The sequence below is a fragment of the Dipodomys merriami genome, unplaced genomic scaffold (genome assembly GCF_024711535.1).
Source record: "Dipodomys merriami isolate MVZ:Mamm:240054 unplaced genomic scaffold, mDipMer1.0.p SCAF_15, whole genome shotgun sequence".
Lineage (NCBI taxonomy): Eukaryota > Metazoa > Chordata > Mammalia > Rodentia > Heteromyidae > Dipodomys > Dipodomys merriami.
In genome coordinates, this window is record NW_027202826.1 from 12,215,367 (window position 1) to 12,235,903 (window position 20,537).

The 20,537-nt window shown below is 47.4% G+C and overlaps 1 protein-coding gene across 5 annotated transcripts in view; it reads left to right on the forward strand.

Moving 5' to 3' along the window:
• Nucleotides 1-1,843: 1,843 nt before the first annotated feature.
• The window catches only part of Herc3 (HECT and RLD domain containing E3 ubiquitin protein ligase 3), a 106,266-nt gene continuing 87,572 nt past the window's right edge, over nucleotides 1,844-20,537 (forward strand). For 4 of the 5 annotated variants that reach the window (XM_070022263.1, XM_070022260.1, XM_070022264.1 and 1 more), the window contains exons 1-2: nucleotides 1,844-1,952; nucleotides 13,284-13,538. In XM_070022263.1, coding sequence (XP_069878364.1) covers nucleotides 13,313-13,538 — 226 coding nt within the window. In that variant the 5' untranslated portion in view covers nucleotides 1,844-1,952; nucleotides 13,284-13,312. Of the gene's footprint in view, nucleotides 1,953-4,140; nucleotides 4,192-13,283; nucleotides 13,539-20,537 lie in introns of those variants that run through there. The other variant, XM_070022262.1, reaches the window with a different exon arrangement.

A 20,537-nucleotide genomic window follows, 5' to 3' on the forward strand; every position in this document is an offset into this window, starting at 1 on the left:
TTACTGCCATAATTACTATTCTATATTGGCTCAATTAAAGAAAGAAGTTGGGCACAGTGCCGAATACCTGTAATCCCAGCCACTTGGAAGGCAGATGTAGAAAGGTCACTTGTCCAGGGTTCTGGCCAAGCAAAAAGTGAGAGAGCTTACCTGAAAAATAGAGCAGAAAGGGCCAAAGGTGTGGTGCAAGTGGTAGAACACTTGCCTGGCAACTTGAGGCTCTGAGTTAAATCCCCAGTAACTCTGCTCCCCCCCCAAAAAAAACCCTCTCAAAAAAACCCCCAAAAATAATAAAAATTAAAAAAAAAAGAAAATGCAACATCATCACTTTGTTTTGCATAGGAAAGCTCTGGCTCTGTTTTCAGTAAGGAAAATAAGACTTTATTTAGTTATCAGTCCTCCCTCGCCTTCAGGCTTGTCATCAAGATGAAGTTTTTCATAAAAAAAAAAAAAAAACCCTACAAAACCACACCTGGAAACAAACTCTTGAGCTGCGGTCCAGATACAGCATCCCAAATAGTGATGACAAACCTCACGTTTGACATCAACTAGAACCCTACTCCTACCTCCACTAGTATCCTCCCTTCCTATGGAGCCAGTTGCTGGTACCCGGAATGGAAGCCAGGGCTTCCAGTGCTCCACTATGAGCCTGGCCCCGTGGGGATCCCAGCTTCATCGCAGAAGCTGGTGACACTGGCCCACATTGCAGCCTAGGTGAATTGGATTTCTCCCTTCCCCAGTGTTTCCAAAGGTGGCCAGTGTGATTCAAATTTCACAGCTTTGTCTTCTGTTCTCAACTGCCCTTAGCTACCTGATTAAGTGAGATTCTGGCTGTCTTACTCTGTCTCTGAGGTATTTTACAGTTTGCCTGCTTTACTGCGGGCACACAGCAGCCAGGATGAACTGCTCGGTGCTCAGCCGAGTCTGCACACTTGGGGTGATTCGAATAGCCTTGAGAAGAACTGATCCTGATTCCTGTGCCAAGGCTGTCATCGCTTTGGGTTGAAAGCAGTACTTGTCAGGCTTTCAAATGTAAGAAGGGCAGACACATGATCACCTTTGCCAGAATGTTCTCTTCAAGATGATCTGTGGATCATCAGGACCAGGGCCAGTCTCCAAAGTGCTGGTGACCTTGGGAGAAGGTGCCAAGCCAAGGGGAGGAGGTCAAACTTAATAAAAGATCTTGTTCTAGGTTTTAGGCCCAGGGCGTCGTTCAGACGATGACTCACACAGGTCAAGTTCAGTGGCTTCTTTTCACCCCCTTTCCGCCCTCCCTTCTCCTATTCACAACTCTCCCGAAGGGCGCTGGCGGCGCCGGCCACCGCAGCCTACCTCCTTCCCGCCGCGGCCACCGCGCAGCCCCGCAGCCCCGCGCTTGGGCTGGGCGCTCTGCACAGTGCCCCGAGGGTGAGAACCGCCCAAGACGCCGCACTCGCCTCCAGCGGTCACCCCCATCCCCGCGCGCCCACCCCGAGCCTTCCTAAGGCTTTTGGGTCACTTCTGCATGGATAATGAGACCCAGAGTCCAGGAGCTAATGAAAGGACCCAGCCAGCCGTCTTCCATCGCAATCCTACTCCGGCCCAGCGCTCGGAGCCCTCCAGCCCGACCTCGGCTCACGTGCGGGCGCTGCTGCCCCCGCGCCCGGCCCGCGGGTCCCGTCCCCTCCCGCCGCCCGCGCCGCCCTCTCCGGCTCCGGCCTCTCCCCGCCTTCCGCCCGCGGCCCGCACGGCCCCGCCTCCCCTCGAGCTGCCGCGATCACCATTGGTGCGCGCCCGACAATAGCAGACGCTCATTGGCCAGGAGGCAAGTCATTCACTCGGCGCATTCCGCCGCCCGCAGGCTTGCGGGGAAACTTCCTTATTATTGTGACGCCGAAAAAGGAGAAACCCCGCGCGCGGCCGGAGGGGCTGTGACCGCCGGAACCCCGCGCTGCGGTTCGAAGGCTGCCGAGGTGCGCGGGCCCGGGGCCGGGTTCCCGGGGGGAGGGCGGCGCGGAGCTGCGGCGCTGCGGCCGCCGCCGTCCGCTCTGCGCGGCTGTCGGCGCGCGGCTCCCCGAGGGGTGATGCGGAGCGGAGACCCGGGGCCGGGGCGCGGGCGGCGGGGCTGCCCGCGGGCCTCGTGCGCACCCCACTGGCCTCCATCGCCGGGAGCCCCGCGGCGGGGACCGGCTCGGCCAGCCTGCCACGCGAGAGCGCCCCCGCGGCGACGGTGCCGCCCGCTGCCCGGGAGGGGTTGCGGCGCTGGAAGTCCAGAGGACGCCTCCTCCCGCTCCCCTCCCCTGCTCCAGTTTAAATTTGGGGCGTTGCAGGGCAGGGGCGCAGGCACCTGCACGCGCGCCGGGAGCCAGCGAGGCCTCGGCGCTCCGGGGGGACCGCAGCGGCGGCGCCGCCGGGAGTTTGCGGCGGGAGCGCGGGTGGGGGGCGGCGGCGCGGGGCTGGGCGGGGCCTGCGGTGGGGGGCGGGGTTTTAGCGACAGTGGGGCGTGGCCTGGTGTAGGGCGGAGCCCAGTGCAGCAGATGGACGGGGCCTGAATGGGCGAGGCGGGGCCGGGGCGTGCGGACACGTGTGCGCGGGGGCGTGGCGAGCGCCAGGTCTAGGACAGGTGGGACTGACAGTCACGGGTGGGCGCGTGCCGAGGAGCTGCGGGGGTCGCCCGGGCGGACGCGAGCCCCTGCCGCGGGGCTTGGGATGCTGGGGATGCTCCAGGGGACCCGTGTTTGAACTTGGCTGTTTCTGGTCACATTTCCCTTTAGAGTCCATCCAGATCAGCCCCGGAGGAGCCACCGTGTGTTTGCTGTCAGGATGCTGCCTGGCTGCATCACCACACCCGGCAGTGCTGTGGGAAAGACTATTCAGAGCACCCCCTTCCATTTTTATGTGCCTTCTGGCTCCTTCCACAAATAGGAAGCTATTTCTAGAACCTTTCATTGGATGATTTGATAACATAAAGTGAGCTGATTTTTTAACTCTAGACTGGGAAGAAAGAAACATGAAGTGAAATAAGGTTGAACAGCCCGTGCTAGTGGGCAGATTACTGCAAAACTCGCCTTTTCTGCATTTGCCTCCTCCTTGCAGAAGGAGGGAGTGGCATTAGACATCAGAAAGGCAAAATGCATGAATTGCATATTCTGCATCATTGAGGCTCCCTAGGAACCTTCTGGAAAGGCATAATACAGGAATCAAGGTTAAAAATCTCTTCAGTCAAACCCTTTTGGCATTAAAAAAATAAAACCCCCACACACGAATTTAGTAGTTCATTGAGCAGTCAGACTTCAGTTTTGTTAAAAATAAAAAACAAGAATTCCATACTATTCAAAATGGCTCCATGGGATCCAATGGTTACCACGTTTTATTCTCAGGGACTGATTTAAATTTCTAGCCATGTGTGTAACCATTTTAAAACCCTTTTATGCATCATGAAAGTAGCATCCGTATTGGAGAAACAAGATAATTCTGCATTAGTTTCAGAAATGAAAAGGTCATAGTCTCCAAAGTGAATGAGATTTTTCTTCATCCTAAAATCCGGCAGGAATTTTTCTTTTTTTCTTTTGGGTACCTGGAAGTGTGTCTTTGTGTCTTCTTTTGTGATTAGGGACAGAAATGGAGGAGAAAGTCTTCATAAAAGTGGCCCAAACCCTAAGTAGAGAGATAAGTAAGAATAAAGAACACAGATAAATTATTTTCCAAAAACGTCTTCCTCTAAACAAAATGAAAGATTTACAAATAATGCTCATTTTTACTATCCCCTTTCAAAGTGCAGAAATTTTTTTAGGTGGTATAACTACAGTTCAAGGTTATCATAACTTAGATATATCAGACTTCATTTTGAGAGAGGAATGAATATTCAAGCTTGGCTAATTAGAGATAGTTTTATTTTCATACATTTGCATGTATCTCTCATAACATGAAACCTTTGCATTGTTCTTATTTTTAGTCATTTTTATTAGCATATATTAGTTGCACAAGAGTGCATTGTGACATTTCCACACGTGTATACAATTATCTCCATCCAACTCAGCTCCTCTATCACTCCCCTTACTCCTACCCTCTTCTAAAACAGGTTTCATTGGTCTGTTTCCATCACCTCTGCACAGCTCTGTCATACTGCATGTTGTTGCTTTCCCCTGCAGCTCTCCAGTGTGAGGGGGAACACTTCTGGCTTCTGTCCAGGTGCCAGCTGTGTGATCTGTGGTGAGTTACTTAATTTCTCTGAACCACAGTTTTGTCTAGTTGTACGTGCGGATGCTACCTCACTCACAGAATTGATAAAAGGCTTAAACAAACAAGATGTGTGTCACTGTCTGAAGAGGGACCTTAACAAACCTTCATGCCTTCCTCCTGATTCTAGGTAGTGTGGAGAACCAGGTGAGCCCAGGAGGTAGGGCCAGGCTGAGGTCTTTGCTTCAAATAGTTCCTTCTTAGAAGACCAAAGTTCTTTGTCCAATGGACTGTTGAGGAGTCTAATAAGTTCCCTTTGAGGATAACACTTTCCCGGCATTCAGAAAAAGCACTTGATAGGGGCAGGACTGGGTTTCTGAATAACTGCACTGATTTTATAGTCAGGGTGAACATGGAGAAAACTTGGACCAACTCTTGAGATCCAACTCTTGAGATACCTTTGCTGCCGCCCGCCCCCCCCCCCCCCCCCTTGGCTAACCTAGGTTCTTGTTGTCTGTAGATAACCACAGTGATCTGACTCATATGATCTCAGCTATGGCAAAAATTTTCAAATTTAGAAAAAGGGTGTGGCCTTTGTGGCTTGGCTTCCTTTTGTTTGAAAGTACAGTCTCAAGTTTAAGAGTCTACTGTTCCTGGGGCTTGATCTCAGGCCTGGGTGCTATCCTTGAGCTTTTGTGTTTTCCACTTAACCTACAGCTCCACTTCTGGCTTTTTTGGTGATCAGTTAAAGATAAGTCGTGTGGACTTTTCAGCCCAGACTGGCTTTGAACCTTGATGCTCAGATCTCACCTTCCTGAGTAGCTAGGATTACAGGAGTGAGCCACTGGCACCCAGCTCAAGGGCCTACCCTTGGGCATCTAGTAGAAGAGATTTGAGTCTGCCTTTGACTTAGTAAGTTTCCATTTTGGCTACTTATTTACATGTTCTTGGGCAAGTGATATAATCTTACTAATCTTGAGGGTTCTAAAGCTGTGATGCCAATTTTCACTCCCACAAGCTGAGTATAATAAGAGTTCTGGCTGTTCTGTATCTTTGACTTAACATAGGGTAAATTAAATAATGTAAAGTTTTTAGCACAGATCCAGACCCATGGCAGGCTTACAGTCACAGTAAGTAATACTTTCTGTTTCGTTCAGAAACTGTTCATTAAGCTGCAAGCTGGTGACTCACACCTAATATCCTAGCTATTTGGGAGGCTGAGATTGGAGGATCTTGGTTCAAGGGCAGTTGGGCACACAGATGAAACCCCTTCTCGACCAGTAGCTGTGTGTGTGTGTGTGTGTGTGTGTGTGTGTGTGTGTGTGTGTGTGTGTGTGTGTGTGTGTGTGTGTGTGTGTGTGTGTGTGTGTGTGTGTGTGTGTGTGTGAAAATAGGTGAATTAAAGCTCAGGTGCAGTTTGGGTGAAGTTGTCTGCTATCTTATCCCCAATGAGGGAGAGGGGAGGGGGTGGAGGTATAGGTCAACAGTGTCTGCCTAGTGAGCACAAGGCCTTGATTTGAAACCAAAGTACCATCATAAGAAGAAAGAAAATTAGTATTTGAGTCCCTACGCTGGGTCAGACACTACACTATCGGGATAGAGAAACAAGCTGCGAAGGCTCAGGCCTTCCAGGGGCAGCTAGAATTCCAGGCCATCAGTTGTGGCAGGTGCTGGATGGCAGAATGACACCCGCGCAGCCCCAGCTGCTCGTGTGATTCACGCTGTAGTGACAGCTGCATTCGTCAAGGCATCAACCTTTAGATCTGCTAAAATGTGGCCAGGGGAGAGGGCATTTCAGAAGGGAGGAAATAACGCTACGGTATTTTGTTGCTTTGTTGTCTCAGGTTGGTTTCAGCTCACGGGGTACCTCTCAAGCCTCGCTGTGCTCCCAGGACTTGGCTTGGCTGCGAACCAGACACACACAGATGACTAAAAGCTGGTTCCTCCCTCAGAACCTTCTAGTCTGCACAGGGAGCGGATCCTGGGGGAAGCTGCCCCAGCAGCACTTTTTATTTTGCCTTTCTTTATAGTTTCACCAACTACCATTCATCTCCAAACAAAATGTCACGTTCTGTGTAAACTTGGTCAAAATGCATCTTACTCTCCGTTCTGTGACTCAGAGCTGTGTTTCACATTTGACTGTACTGAGCTAATAGAATACATTTTTCACGGTGACATAGCGTTCTAGTTTATGCATGTGTTGCTGTTTACGTATTTCCTTATTGGTGACTATTTGGGGCTTTTCTGAGCTAGACTCACTATGCAGCCTGGGCTGGCTCTGAACTTGAAGATGCTCCCGCCTCAGCGGCCTGAGAGTCCGTGTCCCCCCACCGCCCGCCCCCCTTTGTATATCTCTGGTGAGCATGGGAGAGAGTGGGCCTGTGCCCCGTTTCCATTACTACAGAAAGTTCTAGATTTCCAGGTTTTACTCATTTTTCCCCCCATATCTTTAGTCCTTGTCAGGTGCAAGAGCATCAGAGATTTGTTTGTTTGTTTGTTTGAGACAATGTCTTCCTTGTAGGTCAGGCTGGCCTGCAACTCCGGATCCCACCTCAGCATCCTGAATGCTGGAATTACAGGCCTGGATCATCACGCCTGGTGTAGCCATAGCTTCTTATTGAGTGGGACAGGCTGTAAAATGAGTTCTAGGCCCAGGAATAAAAATAACTGTGTTGTGTGGTGTTCACAACTCCATCTTTGCTGGATAATGCCAGCTTGTTTCCAAAGTTGTCATGGCAGTTCACACTCTCAGTGGCTGTATAAGGGTCTGCGTGTTCTCAGTTTGTCACTTTTCAAAAGCCCACTGCTTAGGGGACGGGGGATTCCTCCTGGAGCCTCAGGAAGCCCAGCACAGGGCGGGAGGAATGATCTAGGAGAGGCAAGAGAGATCCTGAGATGCCCGATAGTTCAGCTAATGGAAGGGAGAGGGGCCAGACAGCATACTAAGTTTGCTTTCTATGTCACTTCTGCTGTTGGTAAATTCTTGACAGCAAAGTGTGTCACTAGCGTGACTCTGGTTGCTAGAGTTAATTATGCATTTAGGTCGGCTGCAAACAAGTTTCCAGCTTGGGTTTGGGGAGTCCCTGGCAGGCACCGAAGCCCTGGGCATTGCCCATGCTGCTGTTGAAAAGACAGACCCCTGCACACGTACACACTCAGGTATTTGCTCCTAAGCCTGCTTGAAAGGAAGCTTATCTCTATTGTAAATGAGATTACAAGTCCTGCCTGAATGTCATTTGGCTTTCAGTGACTTTCAAACAAAGGAATAAGAATCAGTTCCAGGCTGCTGTGTGTGTATACGCGTAGCTCAGGACGAAGTTGAGGAAGGGAAGGTTGTCATTTAGCATTCAGCTCACTAGGACTAGGAAAAGAGGCAGAGATGCATACTCCTCTTCCACTCCAACCCTGCCCAGAACTAAAAACCAAAAAAACCCCCACCCAAACCTCTCTTAGCCCCCACTTCTGGAACATGTATTGGCTAGTGGAAGTGCTGGGGCAGAGCTGGGGCGGAGCTGGTACTCACCTGAATGGGGGGCGGGGATGAGGGAGGGGGAGAGTCAGCCTGGGCGCTGTTCTACTTCAGAGTGGAGGGAACACTGGGCAGGAGTGACAGTGTCTGGCCACAGCCGCTGAGGGGTGTCATCCCCTAAGGGCCTAGCCAGGAGGGCAGAACTTCAGGCCTTCTAACAGTGAAGAGAGAGGAAGCCAGCCCTTCCTGCATATGGTGATGGAATGGATGCAGGAGGTGTGGGCAGCCGGGAGAGCTAGAGGTTTCCTAAGCCTGTCCCTCCAAGGGAAATGCAGTTCTGCTTCTCTGGAAGCCCAGGAGTGGGGAGGTGGGTGGGGGTGGGGGGTCAAAATGTGCAGGGGTGCAGGCGCCACTGCAGCTGCTGAGATAGACTGAAATTCATGGACTTTCACAGTGACAGATGAAGTGGAAGCCCAACTCTTCACCTGCTTCCTTTTAATGCCCTCAACTTCTCCCTCAGAAAACTGGATGTGTTGAGTGTTTCCTTGCTGTCCTATGCAAAGCATCCTGCTGACAGAGACCACGTTTCCCATTAGGGTTGGGATCCGTTCATAAGAATGTCATTCGTTAGGGGGCAAGTGCCACCGTGAACTGAGCCTAATGCTTACTGAGCAGGTCCTCTACCACTTGAGCTGAGCTTTTTACTTTAGTCATTTTTCAGGTAGAGTCTTGTGTGCTAGCGCTCTACCACTTTGAGCCACAGTTCTACTTCTGGTTTTTTGAGTGGTTAATTGGAGATAAGAGTCTCACGGATTTTCCTGCACTGGCTGGCAGATCTCAGCCTCCTGAGTAGCTACAGGCGTGAGCCACCAATGCCTGACCAGACAATTGCATTTGAGTACTTGAAGAGTCCTTTACTTTAACTCAGTTTGGGGGGGATTTTTGAAGTTTTCTTGAGCAGTCATTCTTTGGATTACTTTTTTTTTTCTTTTGGTCAGTCATGGGGCTTGAACTCAGAGCCTAGGCACTTTCCCTGAGCTTTTTCACTCAAGGCTAGTGCTATGCCACTTTGAGCCACAGCATCACTTCTGGTTTCCTGGTGGTTAATTGGAGATAAGAATATCATGGACTTTCCTACCTAGGCTGGCTTCGAACTGTGATTCTCGGATCTCAGCCTCCTGCGTAGCTAGGATTAAAGGTGTGAACCACCTACCCCTGGTGCAGTTATTCTTTTTAAATCAATTCTAGTCATCCATCAGGGTCAGGGGTATGACTCAGGCTGCTCATCTGGGAACGTACTTGCCTGAGCACCCAAAATTCGGCTGACTTTAAAAGACTCGCTCATACTAAGTGAACTTGCAAAGCTGATTGACTTAAGACTGCAGATTAATAATGACAAGGAGAGATGTCAAGTAGCTGAGATGCTTTGGTCAGCTGGTCATAGTGTTTTGTTCCTGTAGTGGGATCTGTCCTGGAAGCCGGATTACTTTAGGTTGCTTGTGAATCACGGCAAACAGATGAGCAAGTGGCGGTGAGTTCTGACTATTGGGGAATGGATGCCTAGCAGATCAGGCAGCTGGGTTGACTGATCTGGGTACCCAGACTTTCTGGACACACATTGGGAAGTCTGGCTGTTGGGTTCTGGATTTTCTAGGCTTCTTACTGAGTGGCATAGTGGTGTGTATACAGAGTGGGGATGAATTCAATACCTGGTTCTGTGTTTGTCAAGTCCTTTCAGTATCTTCTGTCTTACTGTCTTTGTGTTTTGTCCATCTTACTTAAAATTTTTTAAAAACAATTATTTTATTTTTTGTCGGTTGTGGGTCTTGAACTCTGGGCCTGGGCACTGTCCCTCTTGAGCTCTTCAGCTCAAGGTGAGCGCTCTACCACTTGAGCCACAGTGCCACTTCTGGGTTTCTCTGCTTATGTGGTGCTGAGGAATCAAACCCAGGGCCTCATGCATGCAAGGCAAGCGCTCTACCACTGAGCCACCTTCCCAGCCCCCCTACTTAAAAACAAAAAACAAAAAACCCTTATTTTTAGGTTCTTTACATGTAAACTAGGGATAATAATAACAATAGTATCTATCTCATAGAAGAATAAATGAGTTAGTATCTGTGAAGTACCTAAAAATATGCTATATCTAGAATATAGTCTTCCCTTCCCTCCCCTCCCCTCATGTTGTCCTGGGGCTTGAACTCGGGGCCTGAGCACTATCCCTGAGCTTTTATGCTCAAGGCTAGTCTTCTACATGTGAACCACAGCTTTACTTCTGGCTTTTTGATGGTTAATTGGAGACAAGAATCTCAAAGACTTCCCTATCAGGGCTGGCTTTGAACCTGGATCCTCAGATCTCATCTTCCTGAGTTGCTAAGGTTATAGTCATGAACCATTGGGCACCTAGCCTTTCTGTTAGTAAAAAATTTCTTGTTATTATAAAGGTGATGTACAGAGGGGTTACAGTTACGTAAGTCAGGTGATGAGTGCATTGCTTTTTGGACAGTGTCACTCCTTCCCTCGCTCTCTCCCTGTTCTTCCCTCCAATCCCTACCCACAAATTGTTCAGTTCATTTTCAACAGAGTGTCCTGTGAGTACCACTGCTTCATGTGTCCACGCTTTGTCCTTCCATTTCAATGCCTCCCCTTACACTCCCAAAGACATATAAACAAACAGGACAAAAAGAAAAGAAAACAAAAATGGCAAAAAAGAAAAAAAACTCTTCTTTCTGTTATTCTCAATGATGTAATTATTAGTATTATTTATCAGGCAACAAACTTACACAGAAAAGTGATTTATTTGACTGTCCACATAGTTGCTTCTCATTGTCTTCAATAGTTCTCCACCCTAAAGTTCCCATGGATACCACATCAGTGACTGCAGCACTTCTGCACAGATACAGGTGAACATTCCTGAAAGCCACTGGTCCAAACATTTTTTGTCAGTCATCAACTCATAACCCTGTATTATGGGTACTCTGTCTAGACACCCTGCTTAGGACATATGGCTTACAAATAATTCTACCTTGCAAATAATTATACATTTCTTTAAATACAAGTTGAGAAAAGTTGGTGTTTTATTTCTGCCCCTGGGTGATGAGATAGGAAATGTGTCTGGCTTTTACCACACATTCTTGCTGTACCCTGGGCTTTTATATTTTCCTGTAGGGCGTCATCGCTTGAGGCCATCTGTCTAGATGCTCTTCTATCTTTCCTATGTGTTCGTTATGCATTCCACGTTTGCCACTTTCTAGGGTGGCTTCATGGCAGGCATATATCCTTTTCGTTTTTAAAGACATATCCTGATATTGATTCATTAACATTGAACTCACAGCTAGCACCATAACTTCTGCATGAAGAGAATTGATCCAACATATTATTTCTTTTTAAGACGCAGCCTTCTTGCAATGCAGTTTTTTTTCATTATTTAGAGAATAATTTATTAGTTTCTGTAATCAAACCCACGTAGATAAGACCCTACATATTTAATACAGTGCGTTTACCCCTGTACAAATGGAAAAAAATTAAGTTTAACATTTCTAGACCAATATGGCTATTAATTTCTGTACAATGCCAACTCAACACGGTAAACTGAGATACTTTTTCCAAAGTTGGCAATGTAGGAGTTTTAAGCAGCATTTCAGCTCTATGCTTAGGGCCATTTCAACCAGCAAAATCACCAAAGGAAAAAGCACATACACATGTGTACGCACACATGCAATGTGTGACATTAAGGAGGCCACAAAGTCATACTTGTTCACAAGGGAGTGTGAAACAGGAGCAGAGCGTCAGTGTGTTCGCCTTTAAGCCAGAAGAGGGCAGGTAGGGTGACTCCAATTTCTAGTCTCTCTAGTCATGTGACCAAAAAAAAGTACTCTCAAACTATGGATTATTTCAGGAATCGGGCAAATTTACAAGCATGGAATACAGCAGTCATGAAGATCAGCTGTGCGTAGAGCAAGCAAAGATGGTGGTGCTGGCAGTAGGCAAGCCCAGGGAACACTCCGGGGCTCTGTGCTCCCATCTGGGTCTCTGAGTGGAGGCCACATGGTCTTTACTAGTCTCCACTTGGCACAGAAATGAGCTCCTCAGCCTCCATTGTCTTCCAGAGCCCATAGAACCCCTTGTTCCTATTCATTTGGGAAGTTGCACTTGCTGCTAGGTAAGGAGGGACTTGGGAAGAGGTTTGGGCAGGAAAAGCTACTAGAGATCTTGAATTGGAGGAGTTTAAAAGAAGTAGAACTGGGAACAAGGGATCATATTAGCATGCAGCTTTCTTATACATTGAGTGTGTTTTGAGATTCAGTTAAACAGAAAGACAGGCTGTAAGGTGTGTTGCACAGTGTGGTGACTCTAATAATCATGATAGCTGAGTACAGTCACAGTTAGCTCCCCAGATCCGTGGGTTCTGTATTTGCAAAATTTAACCTACCAGGGAGTGAAAATATTGGAAGAATATGAATGTGTATGTACTGGTATATATATAGACCTTTTCCCTGAGCAGTGTAGAACAATAACTTATTTGTATAACATTACACTACATTAAGTATAAATAATGTGGAGATGATTTAAACTATTTTAGGAGGTTTTCTTAAGTTATAAGCAAACATTGCATCATTATATTATATCTCCGTGTGTGTGCATGTGTGTACCAATCCCTCCTAGATACCAAATGGTGACTGTGTTTCAAAGTTGCTGAGGAACTGAGATTCTGATGTTCTTTTTTTTTTTTTTTGTCGGTCGTGGGGCTTGAACTCTGGGCCTGGGCGCTGTCCCTCAGCTCTTCAGCTCAAGGCGAGCGCTCTACCACTTGAGCTACAGCGCCACTTCCGGTTTTTCTGGTGGTTTATTGGAGATAGGAGTCTCACGGTCTTTCCTGCCCGGGCTGGCTTTGAACCACGATCCTCAGATCTCAGCCTCCTGAGTAGCTAGGATTACAGGCGTGAAATTCTGATGTTCTTAACTACAAAAAAACAGATAAGTGAGATGATGGCTACATTAATTAGCTTGCTTAATTATCCCGTGATATAGCAAAATACCACACTTTAACCCACACATAGATAGAATTTTTGCTAATCAAATGTTTTAAATGTGCTTTAGTTAGGGTCTTCTCCCTTTCCCTCCAACTTAAAAACAATTAGTAGTATTCTATTGTGTCAGTAGTCTATAATCAGTTTCTCTTTGCTCCTGCCATCTTTGAGCTGCTGTCATTGTGTAGACAGAGTAATGGCTTCTTAACTACTTAGCTACCCCTGTTGCTCACCCCACCCCCACCCCTTTCTTGTGATCATGCTGGGGTTGAACCTCAGAGCTCATGTTCTCTCTTGGTTTTTCACTTAAGGCTGGTTCTCTGGCTCTTGAGCCACAGCTCCACTTCGAGAACACAATAGCACACTGACTGATGAATAGTGCCATATAATGTTGCTTATGTAGTTATCTGTAGGAGGGAGGAAAGACATCATGAAATATTAAAATGAAGAAAGAAATTAGCATGGGTAATAGCATTTGAGCACATTGGGGAATTAATTAGGAACACATTATGTGTTTTATCCTTATTCTACGCCCTGCCATTTCCCTTTTAACTCCCCCTACCTTACAGTTCTTCCAGAGCAATTTTTTAATGTTTGTATTAAACTTTCTCCCCCAAACTCTCTTCTAGGCTACATGACTCCCTGAAGGAGACGAACAATGTTATGTTGGGGCTATTGGTCTCTGGGCCAACCAGGAATCAGCACGAACCTGCAAAGAATTGTGGCTGAGCCACAGGTGTGCGGATTCGTATCAGACAGAAGCGTCAAGGAAGTGGCCTGTGGAGGAAACCACTCCGTGTTCCTGCTGGAGGACGGGGAGGTCTACACGTGCGGCCTGAACACCAAGGGCCAGCTGGGCCACGAGCGGGAAGGCAACAAGCCAGGTGAGGGCTGGCGTGCACCTGCGCTGCCATGATCAACACAGCCATGTGAGGAGCCGTGGCAGAGCAGGCATTTGTCTACCATTGGGAACCCTGGTGTCTACTTTGACCCTTCTGACAGGAAAAGAGATCTGTCCTGTAACCTATTTGATATCAGTTACCAGGGAAGAGGAGGTGACTAGTTAGTGAATGTCCCCCCAGTAATCAATATAGTTTTGCGAATAAGTAATGTCAGAAGTTTTTGTTCTCCCCTAATTATCTAATTTGGTTTCTGCCACCTGGCATGGTGAAGCGTTTGATACCAAGTACTGGGCTGGGTCTTGTGATTAGGACGATGAGGTGGCTCCAGAGGTGACGAGTCCTGCCATGGCAGTGTGCGTGTGGTCAGCTGGAGTAGAGGGAGAGGAGGGTAGAGTAGGCATGTGTATGGGGGGGGGGAGAGAGGACAGAGGGAGGGAGGAAAGGAAGATGAACGTGGAAGGAACACCAAGAGACAGCATGCCGGGTATGGCAGTGGTGTGATTATAGATATAGAGGTGCACGATTTGGCCAGAGCGTGTTGATTTGTGTGGAGAGGCTGGTAGTACAAGGGTGGAAGAAGATGGGCTGGGGGCTCCCCAGTTTTCTTAAATACTAGTTAATGCTTTCCATTTACTTACGATAGATGGTGTACATGAAGTCTGTTGCTTTGAATTCCCCCTCCCCCCCATTTTATTTTGAAAGACTGTGCATGTAGCTAGGATTTATGAGATCGTCTCCTAGTGGGAACAATAGGGTCTTACGTTGTGCCATGACTTGTCACATTTGCATGTGTGCCATTTTCTTTGGGACCCGCTGTCCTTCTCATTTATTCCACATCAAGCCTCGACACTGAAGCTTCCTTGAAGAAACAGCCTTAGCTGGGCATGGTGGTACATGCATGTAATCCTAGCAGTCAGGAGGCTGAGCAGGGGATCGAGAGTTCCAGCCTGATCTGGAGTACATAGTAAGAGCTCATCTAAAACAGCCACCACCACCAATAAAAGCAGCCTTTCGTTGCTGCTTTTGCTCATGTGCGTTTATTTAGGTAATAACTTTGGCTTCTGGGTGAGCCAGTTTTCTTCTGTGATGGTAGTTTCCCTCTTCTAATAAGTGATTTTGCTTCACAATTTCCCTGTTCAAATGTCACTTTGTTTGTAATCATTACTTTTTACGCGGGCCACTGGTCAGAAGCAAAATGGCAGATAATGAGGAATGTGCTTGGTGGACTCCCACTGTCTCATTTGCTGTTTCTGGTTTCCAACTCCCAGATGCCCACCAGGTCAGCTCAGGGGAGCAATACCAGTGGAGTAGCCAGGGCTTTCCTAAAACACAGGCCCCAGCCCATGGCACGTCAAAGAAGGGCTTGTTGAATCATCTGTGGACCAGTGCCTTGCATGGACAGCTTGCCTAACTCTACTGGATCTCAGATGATCCTCCATTCCCTAGCAGAAATCCAGATAAAAGAGCCGCTCCTTCATAAGTTAGTAAATCATCCTTATTATATATCTTACCAACCACTGTAATACAAAATATACTATGAAGCTATCCCTGAGGAGGCTGCAAAACTTACAAATTATCTTTGTATTGGAAAATACTAAAAAAGGAAAGTCTTCTTTCCCACTTCCTATTAAACTCACTTGTCTCACATTAAACTCTTAATAGACTCTGTTTTCTCAGGTGAGAGCCTGCAGAGTTGATGGCAGGCCATAGTCCTAGAGCCTAGAATATCTATATTTAAATAGAAATTAGACACCTAGGCTCACTTCACTTCAGTAATCTTTTTTTTTTTTTTTGGTCAGTTGTAGGGTTTGAACTCAGCCTTGAGCTTCCTAAGCAGGTGCTCTTACCACTGAGCCATGCCTCTGGTTTATGTTCACTATTTTTGAGGTAGGGTCTTCCTTCCTGCCTGAGTGCAAGGCTGTGCTAGGCTGTCCAGTAGCTAGGATACCAAGCCCAGGCCACAGTGTCTATCTAGTTCTTCATTGAGAAAGGGTCTCAGGGACTTTCATCTGTCTGGATTGGCCTCAAACCCTGTCCCTCCCAACCTCAGCCTCCCAAGTAGGATTTCAGGCATGAGTCACCAGTGCCTGGCTGGCTATGCTGGTGATTCTTGAAGGACTTGTGCTTGGCCTAGCTAGCCTTTGAGGAAAGTAGTTTGAGAACAGGGAGGAGATCTCACAAGTATTCTGGAACACAAAAGTTAGGGTGAGCTCTGGAGTCAGCCAGTTTGTCCTGCAGTGGGAACTGGAATGTGCACTGTCACGGCGGAGATAATCTAGGTAGCTATTGAAGGTAGTGTGTGGCAGCCCGATCTTGTGCCTCACACATCACACCTGGTGGAGAGCCCTGTGCCGTGGCTGTGGTTGTGGTGAAAGGAAAGGTACCTGGGCTAAGAGTTTGGAAACAAGTGTCCGGTCCCTTTTCCACCAGGAAATAACAGCGTGGTCCAGGGCACGCCTCTTCCCAGTTCTGATCTCAGTTCCCTTACACAAAAAAGGAGGAGACTTCCTGTTCAGATATGGTGGCTGAGTGACAGATTCAAATGATAAAGGAGACTGCACGAAGGTACCTGCAACCTAGAGCCTGCCCCTCATTCTTGATCTGTTCTCTGCCTTCTGCCCTGCAGCCTCACTGCCTGGTGTTCAGACAGGCCTCAATGAACTTTTTGTCCTAGAACCTGGGTGACAGTGGCAGGTGAGGAAGTAAGCTGAAACCCTGAAGTCCAACAGTAGCAAATTCCAGGGTGAGTTCATCTGGGTGCATTGAGATATTTCTCCAGTGGAGCCTTTGACCCAGCTCCATGGAGCTAAGGGAAAGCCGGGGGAGCCTGTGGGCAGTGGCCCTGGCTGCCCGCATGCTGGGCCCCTTCTGCTCGCTCAGCCCCTCCTGAAGTTGGTCATCCTCAGTTGCTCTAGCAGCAAGGCTGTCAGCAAGAGACCTCAGCCAGAAAGTGCCATGCAGGCTTTTAGGTTCATCCCAGAAATCCAGCTCTTTATGATCTGACTTGGAATAAACCCAAGATACTTGTGTCAGTCGCAACAGATTCTAGAAATTTCTGCTGTTGGTTAAGATTATCTGTGAATTATAAACTCCCCACCAGGGTGGAATAGTGTCTCTTGGAATGGGAAGGTGATGTGAGTGTGTGTGCCTGGGCGCCTCCCTCTCTCCAGCGTTTTCATGGGTAGGTGTGCTCTCAATCGGGGAACCACTGGGTTTATTTTTTTCTAATTTTATTTTATTTTTGTGTGCTGGTCCTAGGGTTTGAACCAGGGCCTGGCCACTGTCCCTGAGCTTTTTACTGCCCAAGGCTAGTGTTCTACCACTTGAGCCACAGCTCTATTTCCAGCTTTTTGGTGGTTAATTGGAGATAACGAATCTTACAGACTTTCCTGCCCAGGCTGGCTTCGAACAGAGATCTTCAGATCATTGCCTCCTGAGTAGCTAGGATTACAAGCGGGAGCCACCAGCACCTGGCCCATGTGGATTTATTTTTAATGAGTGAGAAAAAGAGAATGGGCGTGTTTTTCTTTGCATGCTTGTTGAAAGCCCTGACCATGGACAGCTATGGGAGGCAAGTGCCTGAGCCAGGCCTGGAGCTCACCTCCCAAGCCCAAGGCCCTGGGCTTGTTCCCCCAGTGGGGGTAAAAATAAAGCTCGCTGGGGGAATGCTAACCCCTTGTGTTCTACCACGTAGCTCTTGTGGCACGGGGAGAATGCCTGCCAGATGAATGCCCTTCCCCAAGAGAAAGTGTTTCTTCTGGCAGGGGGTAGGTGTGAGATGTCAACTTGATGTTATTACCCAGATCATTTGCCTTTGAAATAGGCAGGATTTTAAAGGGGAGGTAGATGACTATTTCCGACAAAGCTTTGAGAACAGGAAGTGATTTGCACTAGTCCTGTGGTACCCCATCCCTGAGGGGCACAGGTGGTTTTAAACACAAGTGGAAAATCTCACATTTCTTCTTCTCACTTCCGGGTATCGTCTGGGAATGGAATAATGCCTGCCCCTCAGCACCCACCCATCCTTTGAACTGTTTCTGTCAGGACATCCAGCAGTGTGGCCTGGCTGTCCAGCACAAGCCAAGAAGACTCAGTGCTTGGCTTTAGAACTTTGTTTCCACTGGGCAGAGTAGCTCACACTTACCATTGCAGCAGAATGTGAGCCTTTCTGAAGCTTACGGAAGGCTGAGAGCCCCTCTGAGGCGGTTGCCTAGCAAGCACAAGGCTCATCCCGGCCCCTCCTGCCAAAAAGGAAAGCTGAGATTTCTTTTTGAAATGCAAATGACTCTGGGAGCAACCGGCTCTGAGCTGTCTCTGGAGGGTACCTTGCCAGAGGTGGCCTGGAGGAAGTGTCCTCTCCCTAACCGCACACCTTGCATCTGTTGTCCTCAGTCTACCACTTGTTGATTTGCTTTGGCTCTGGCTGGTGCAGCCACAGGCACATAGATTGACTTTTTTTGTTGTTGTTCCAAGCCTGGGGCTTGAACTCAGGGCCTGGGCACTGTCCCAGAGCTGCTTTTGCTCAAGGCTAGCATTCTACCACTTGAGCCTCAGTGTGACTTCCGGCTTTTTCTGTGTATGTAGTACCAAAGAATGGAACACAGGGCTTCATGCATGCTAAGCTAGCCCTCTACCACTACCTTCCCAGCCCCACATAGATCGATTTGGGGGTGCATTCTGTGCATGTGTCAGAGCTGAAGTATTAAGCCCTCTGCAAAGATTTGAAAGTCATGAGTTTCCTTTTGCTTGTCCGTGCCTGGGAGACTGCACTGCTCAGGCTCTCCTCTCCCTGTTTCATAGTTCTGCCTTCTGTGCCTGCTTTGTGTGGTAGGAAAGTGGGGGGGGAGCATTTTGAGGGCAGGTCAAATATTGAAACCGCTGGTTATGTGCTCCTAGCTGTTTTCCCAGTGTGTCAGGTGGCTGAGGGTTCGAGTTTAGGCAAGTCCATGACTCATCCATTTGTGCTTGGGCCAAGGGTAGAAGCCTGGATTCCCAGAAGCACCTACATTCAAGGTCCAGCTTTAAATAAAGCATTGGCCTGTAATTCTTTTGCATATCTTTTCCTTGTAACTTTTCTTTCTTTGTACATGAACTCATCTCATAAGTTTGTAAGACACAGTTCTGTAGAACTGGTATTATACAAAGACTTGTGCCCTCCTCCTCCCCCCTTTTTAAAAAAATGTTTTTGCTGGTCCAAGAGATTGAACTCTGGGCCTGAGCACTGTCCCTGAGCTTCTTTTGCTCAAGACTAGCTCTTGAGTCACAGTTCCTCTTCCATTTTTTTTTGTGTTTAATTGGAGATAAAGAGTATTGTGGACTTTACAGCTTGGGCAGGCTTCAAACAGTGATCCTCAGATCTCAGCCTATGAGTAGCTAGGATTATAGGTGTGAGTCACCCCTTTTTCATAAAGCAAATAAAGTTTTCTTTTTTAAATTAGCAAATAAAAACCTCATGTTTTATTAGCAAACACTAATAAAAATAAATGCTAGTAAACCATGAGAGTTTCTTTCTAGATGATATTTTACTAAGTCTCATAACTGAACATTAAGTAAGTCTAAATTTTCTTCTATGAAGATAAACTAGGAACTAGTTGTGTGCAGAAAAAATTTCCAAGTTTCACCTGAGATTACTGGGGGGGGGTCTCATTTCTATCCAGCTTCATGTAAGCACTCTTTATGTGCAGGTGTGGCAGTATTAAGTGGGTAGTATTTCTTCGCCATGCATGCTCCCTCTTCCAGTATTGGGATTTTTGGCATAAGCTAATCGTGTGTCACCAGGGATGTCTGGACTCATCTAAGCATTTTCTAACCTTTTTTCCTTTCCATCTGTAGTAGGCCAGAACAGTGGTAGGTCCAATTAATGTAATCTAATCCGACTCTGCTAAGTTTTTAAAATTCTTAGCTAGACATCCAAGGAAACCTTTAAAAAAATTTTTGTTTTGTAGCAAACCCCAAGGGCAATCATTTGTAAGCAGTTCTAACATTTCTGTGTGACTCTGTTAGATTCATGTCTTTGATTGGTTCTTTTTATTTCCTTCTGAGATAGTCTCTCTCTTTCTTGTAGGTAATTTAGTTCAGTTCAATCGCCTTTTATATTCAGTCTAAGTATTTCCATAATGCCTATCACCATATGTAACAGCTCACCTGCTGTTTGATAAATGACGCGTAGAAGGCAGACAAACCTCCAAGGGCCTAACAAAAGGTTGCTGCCAATGCTGGAAATAATGCTCTCACCTAGCTTTGCATTTGCTTGAAGGAAGAGGTTAACTGTCTTGCCAGTCAGTTCTTGGTGGAAAGCAAACGGGAAATGGAAGAAACCTTGTAATGACTTCCTGTTATTGAAGCACATAACTCTGCCCTAAAAGACAGACGGCACCCTGGGAGATGTTCAGATCTCTACCTTGCACTTGTTAGGGCCTTGGAGCTTCCTCATTAGGAACGGAGGTAGTCTGGAAGGCTGCACACCCCTTTCTGAGCCTGGTGAAGCCACCAGGAATGAAGCCCAGAGGAAGGTCTGGTCCTCTCTGGCAACTGAGCAGTCTCACGGTTCCGAGGTCTAAGGAACAGGAACAGCTTTCACATCATCATCTTAGTCCAAAGTTACATTTTCAGACTGAGATACTCAGCCTGGTTTCTTTAAAGGTACTTAAAGGTTAAAAAAAATTGCAGTATTACTTTTAAGTAATTAACACAGTGGCTTCCATCATGAAGCACGAGGCCAGGCTCACTTGATGATTGTAGAAGTGGCCAGCTGCTGCACCTGGCCCACGGCTTTGCAGGCCCGGCCAGTATTGCCATCCCAGGTGGAGTCAAGGTGAAACAAGGCTTGCATTGGAGTCTTGTTAGAGTATGAGCACGCTGTCTTGAATAACTCCAGCAGTTTGACTATGGAACAGTTTTTTAACCTCAGGCTGATCAAAAAAGACCTACTAATGACATTTTATTCTCAAACTATGTTTCTTATTTAGATTTCATTTCCAC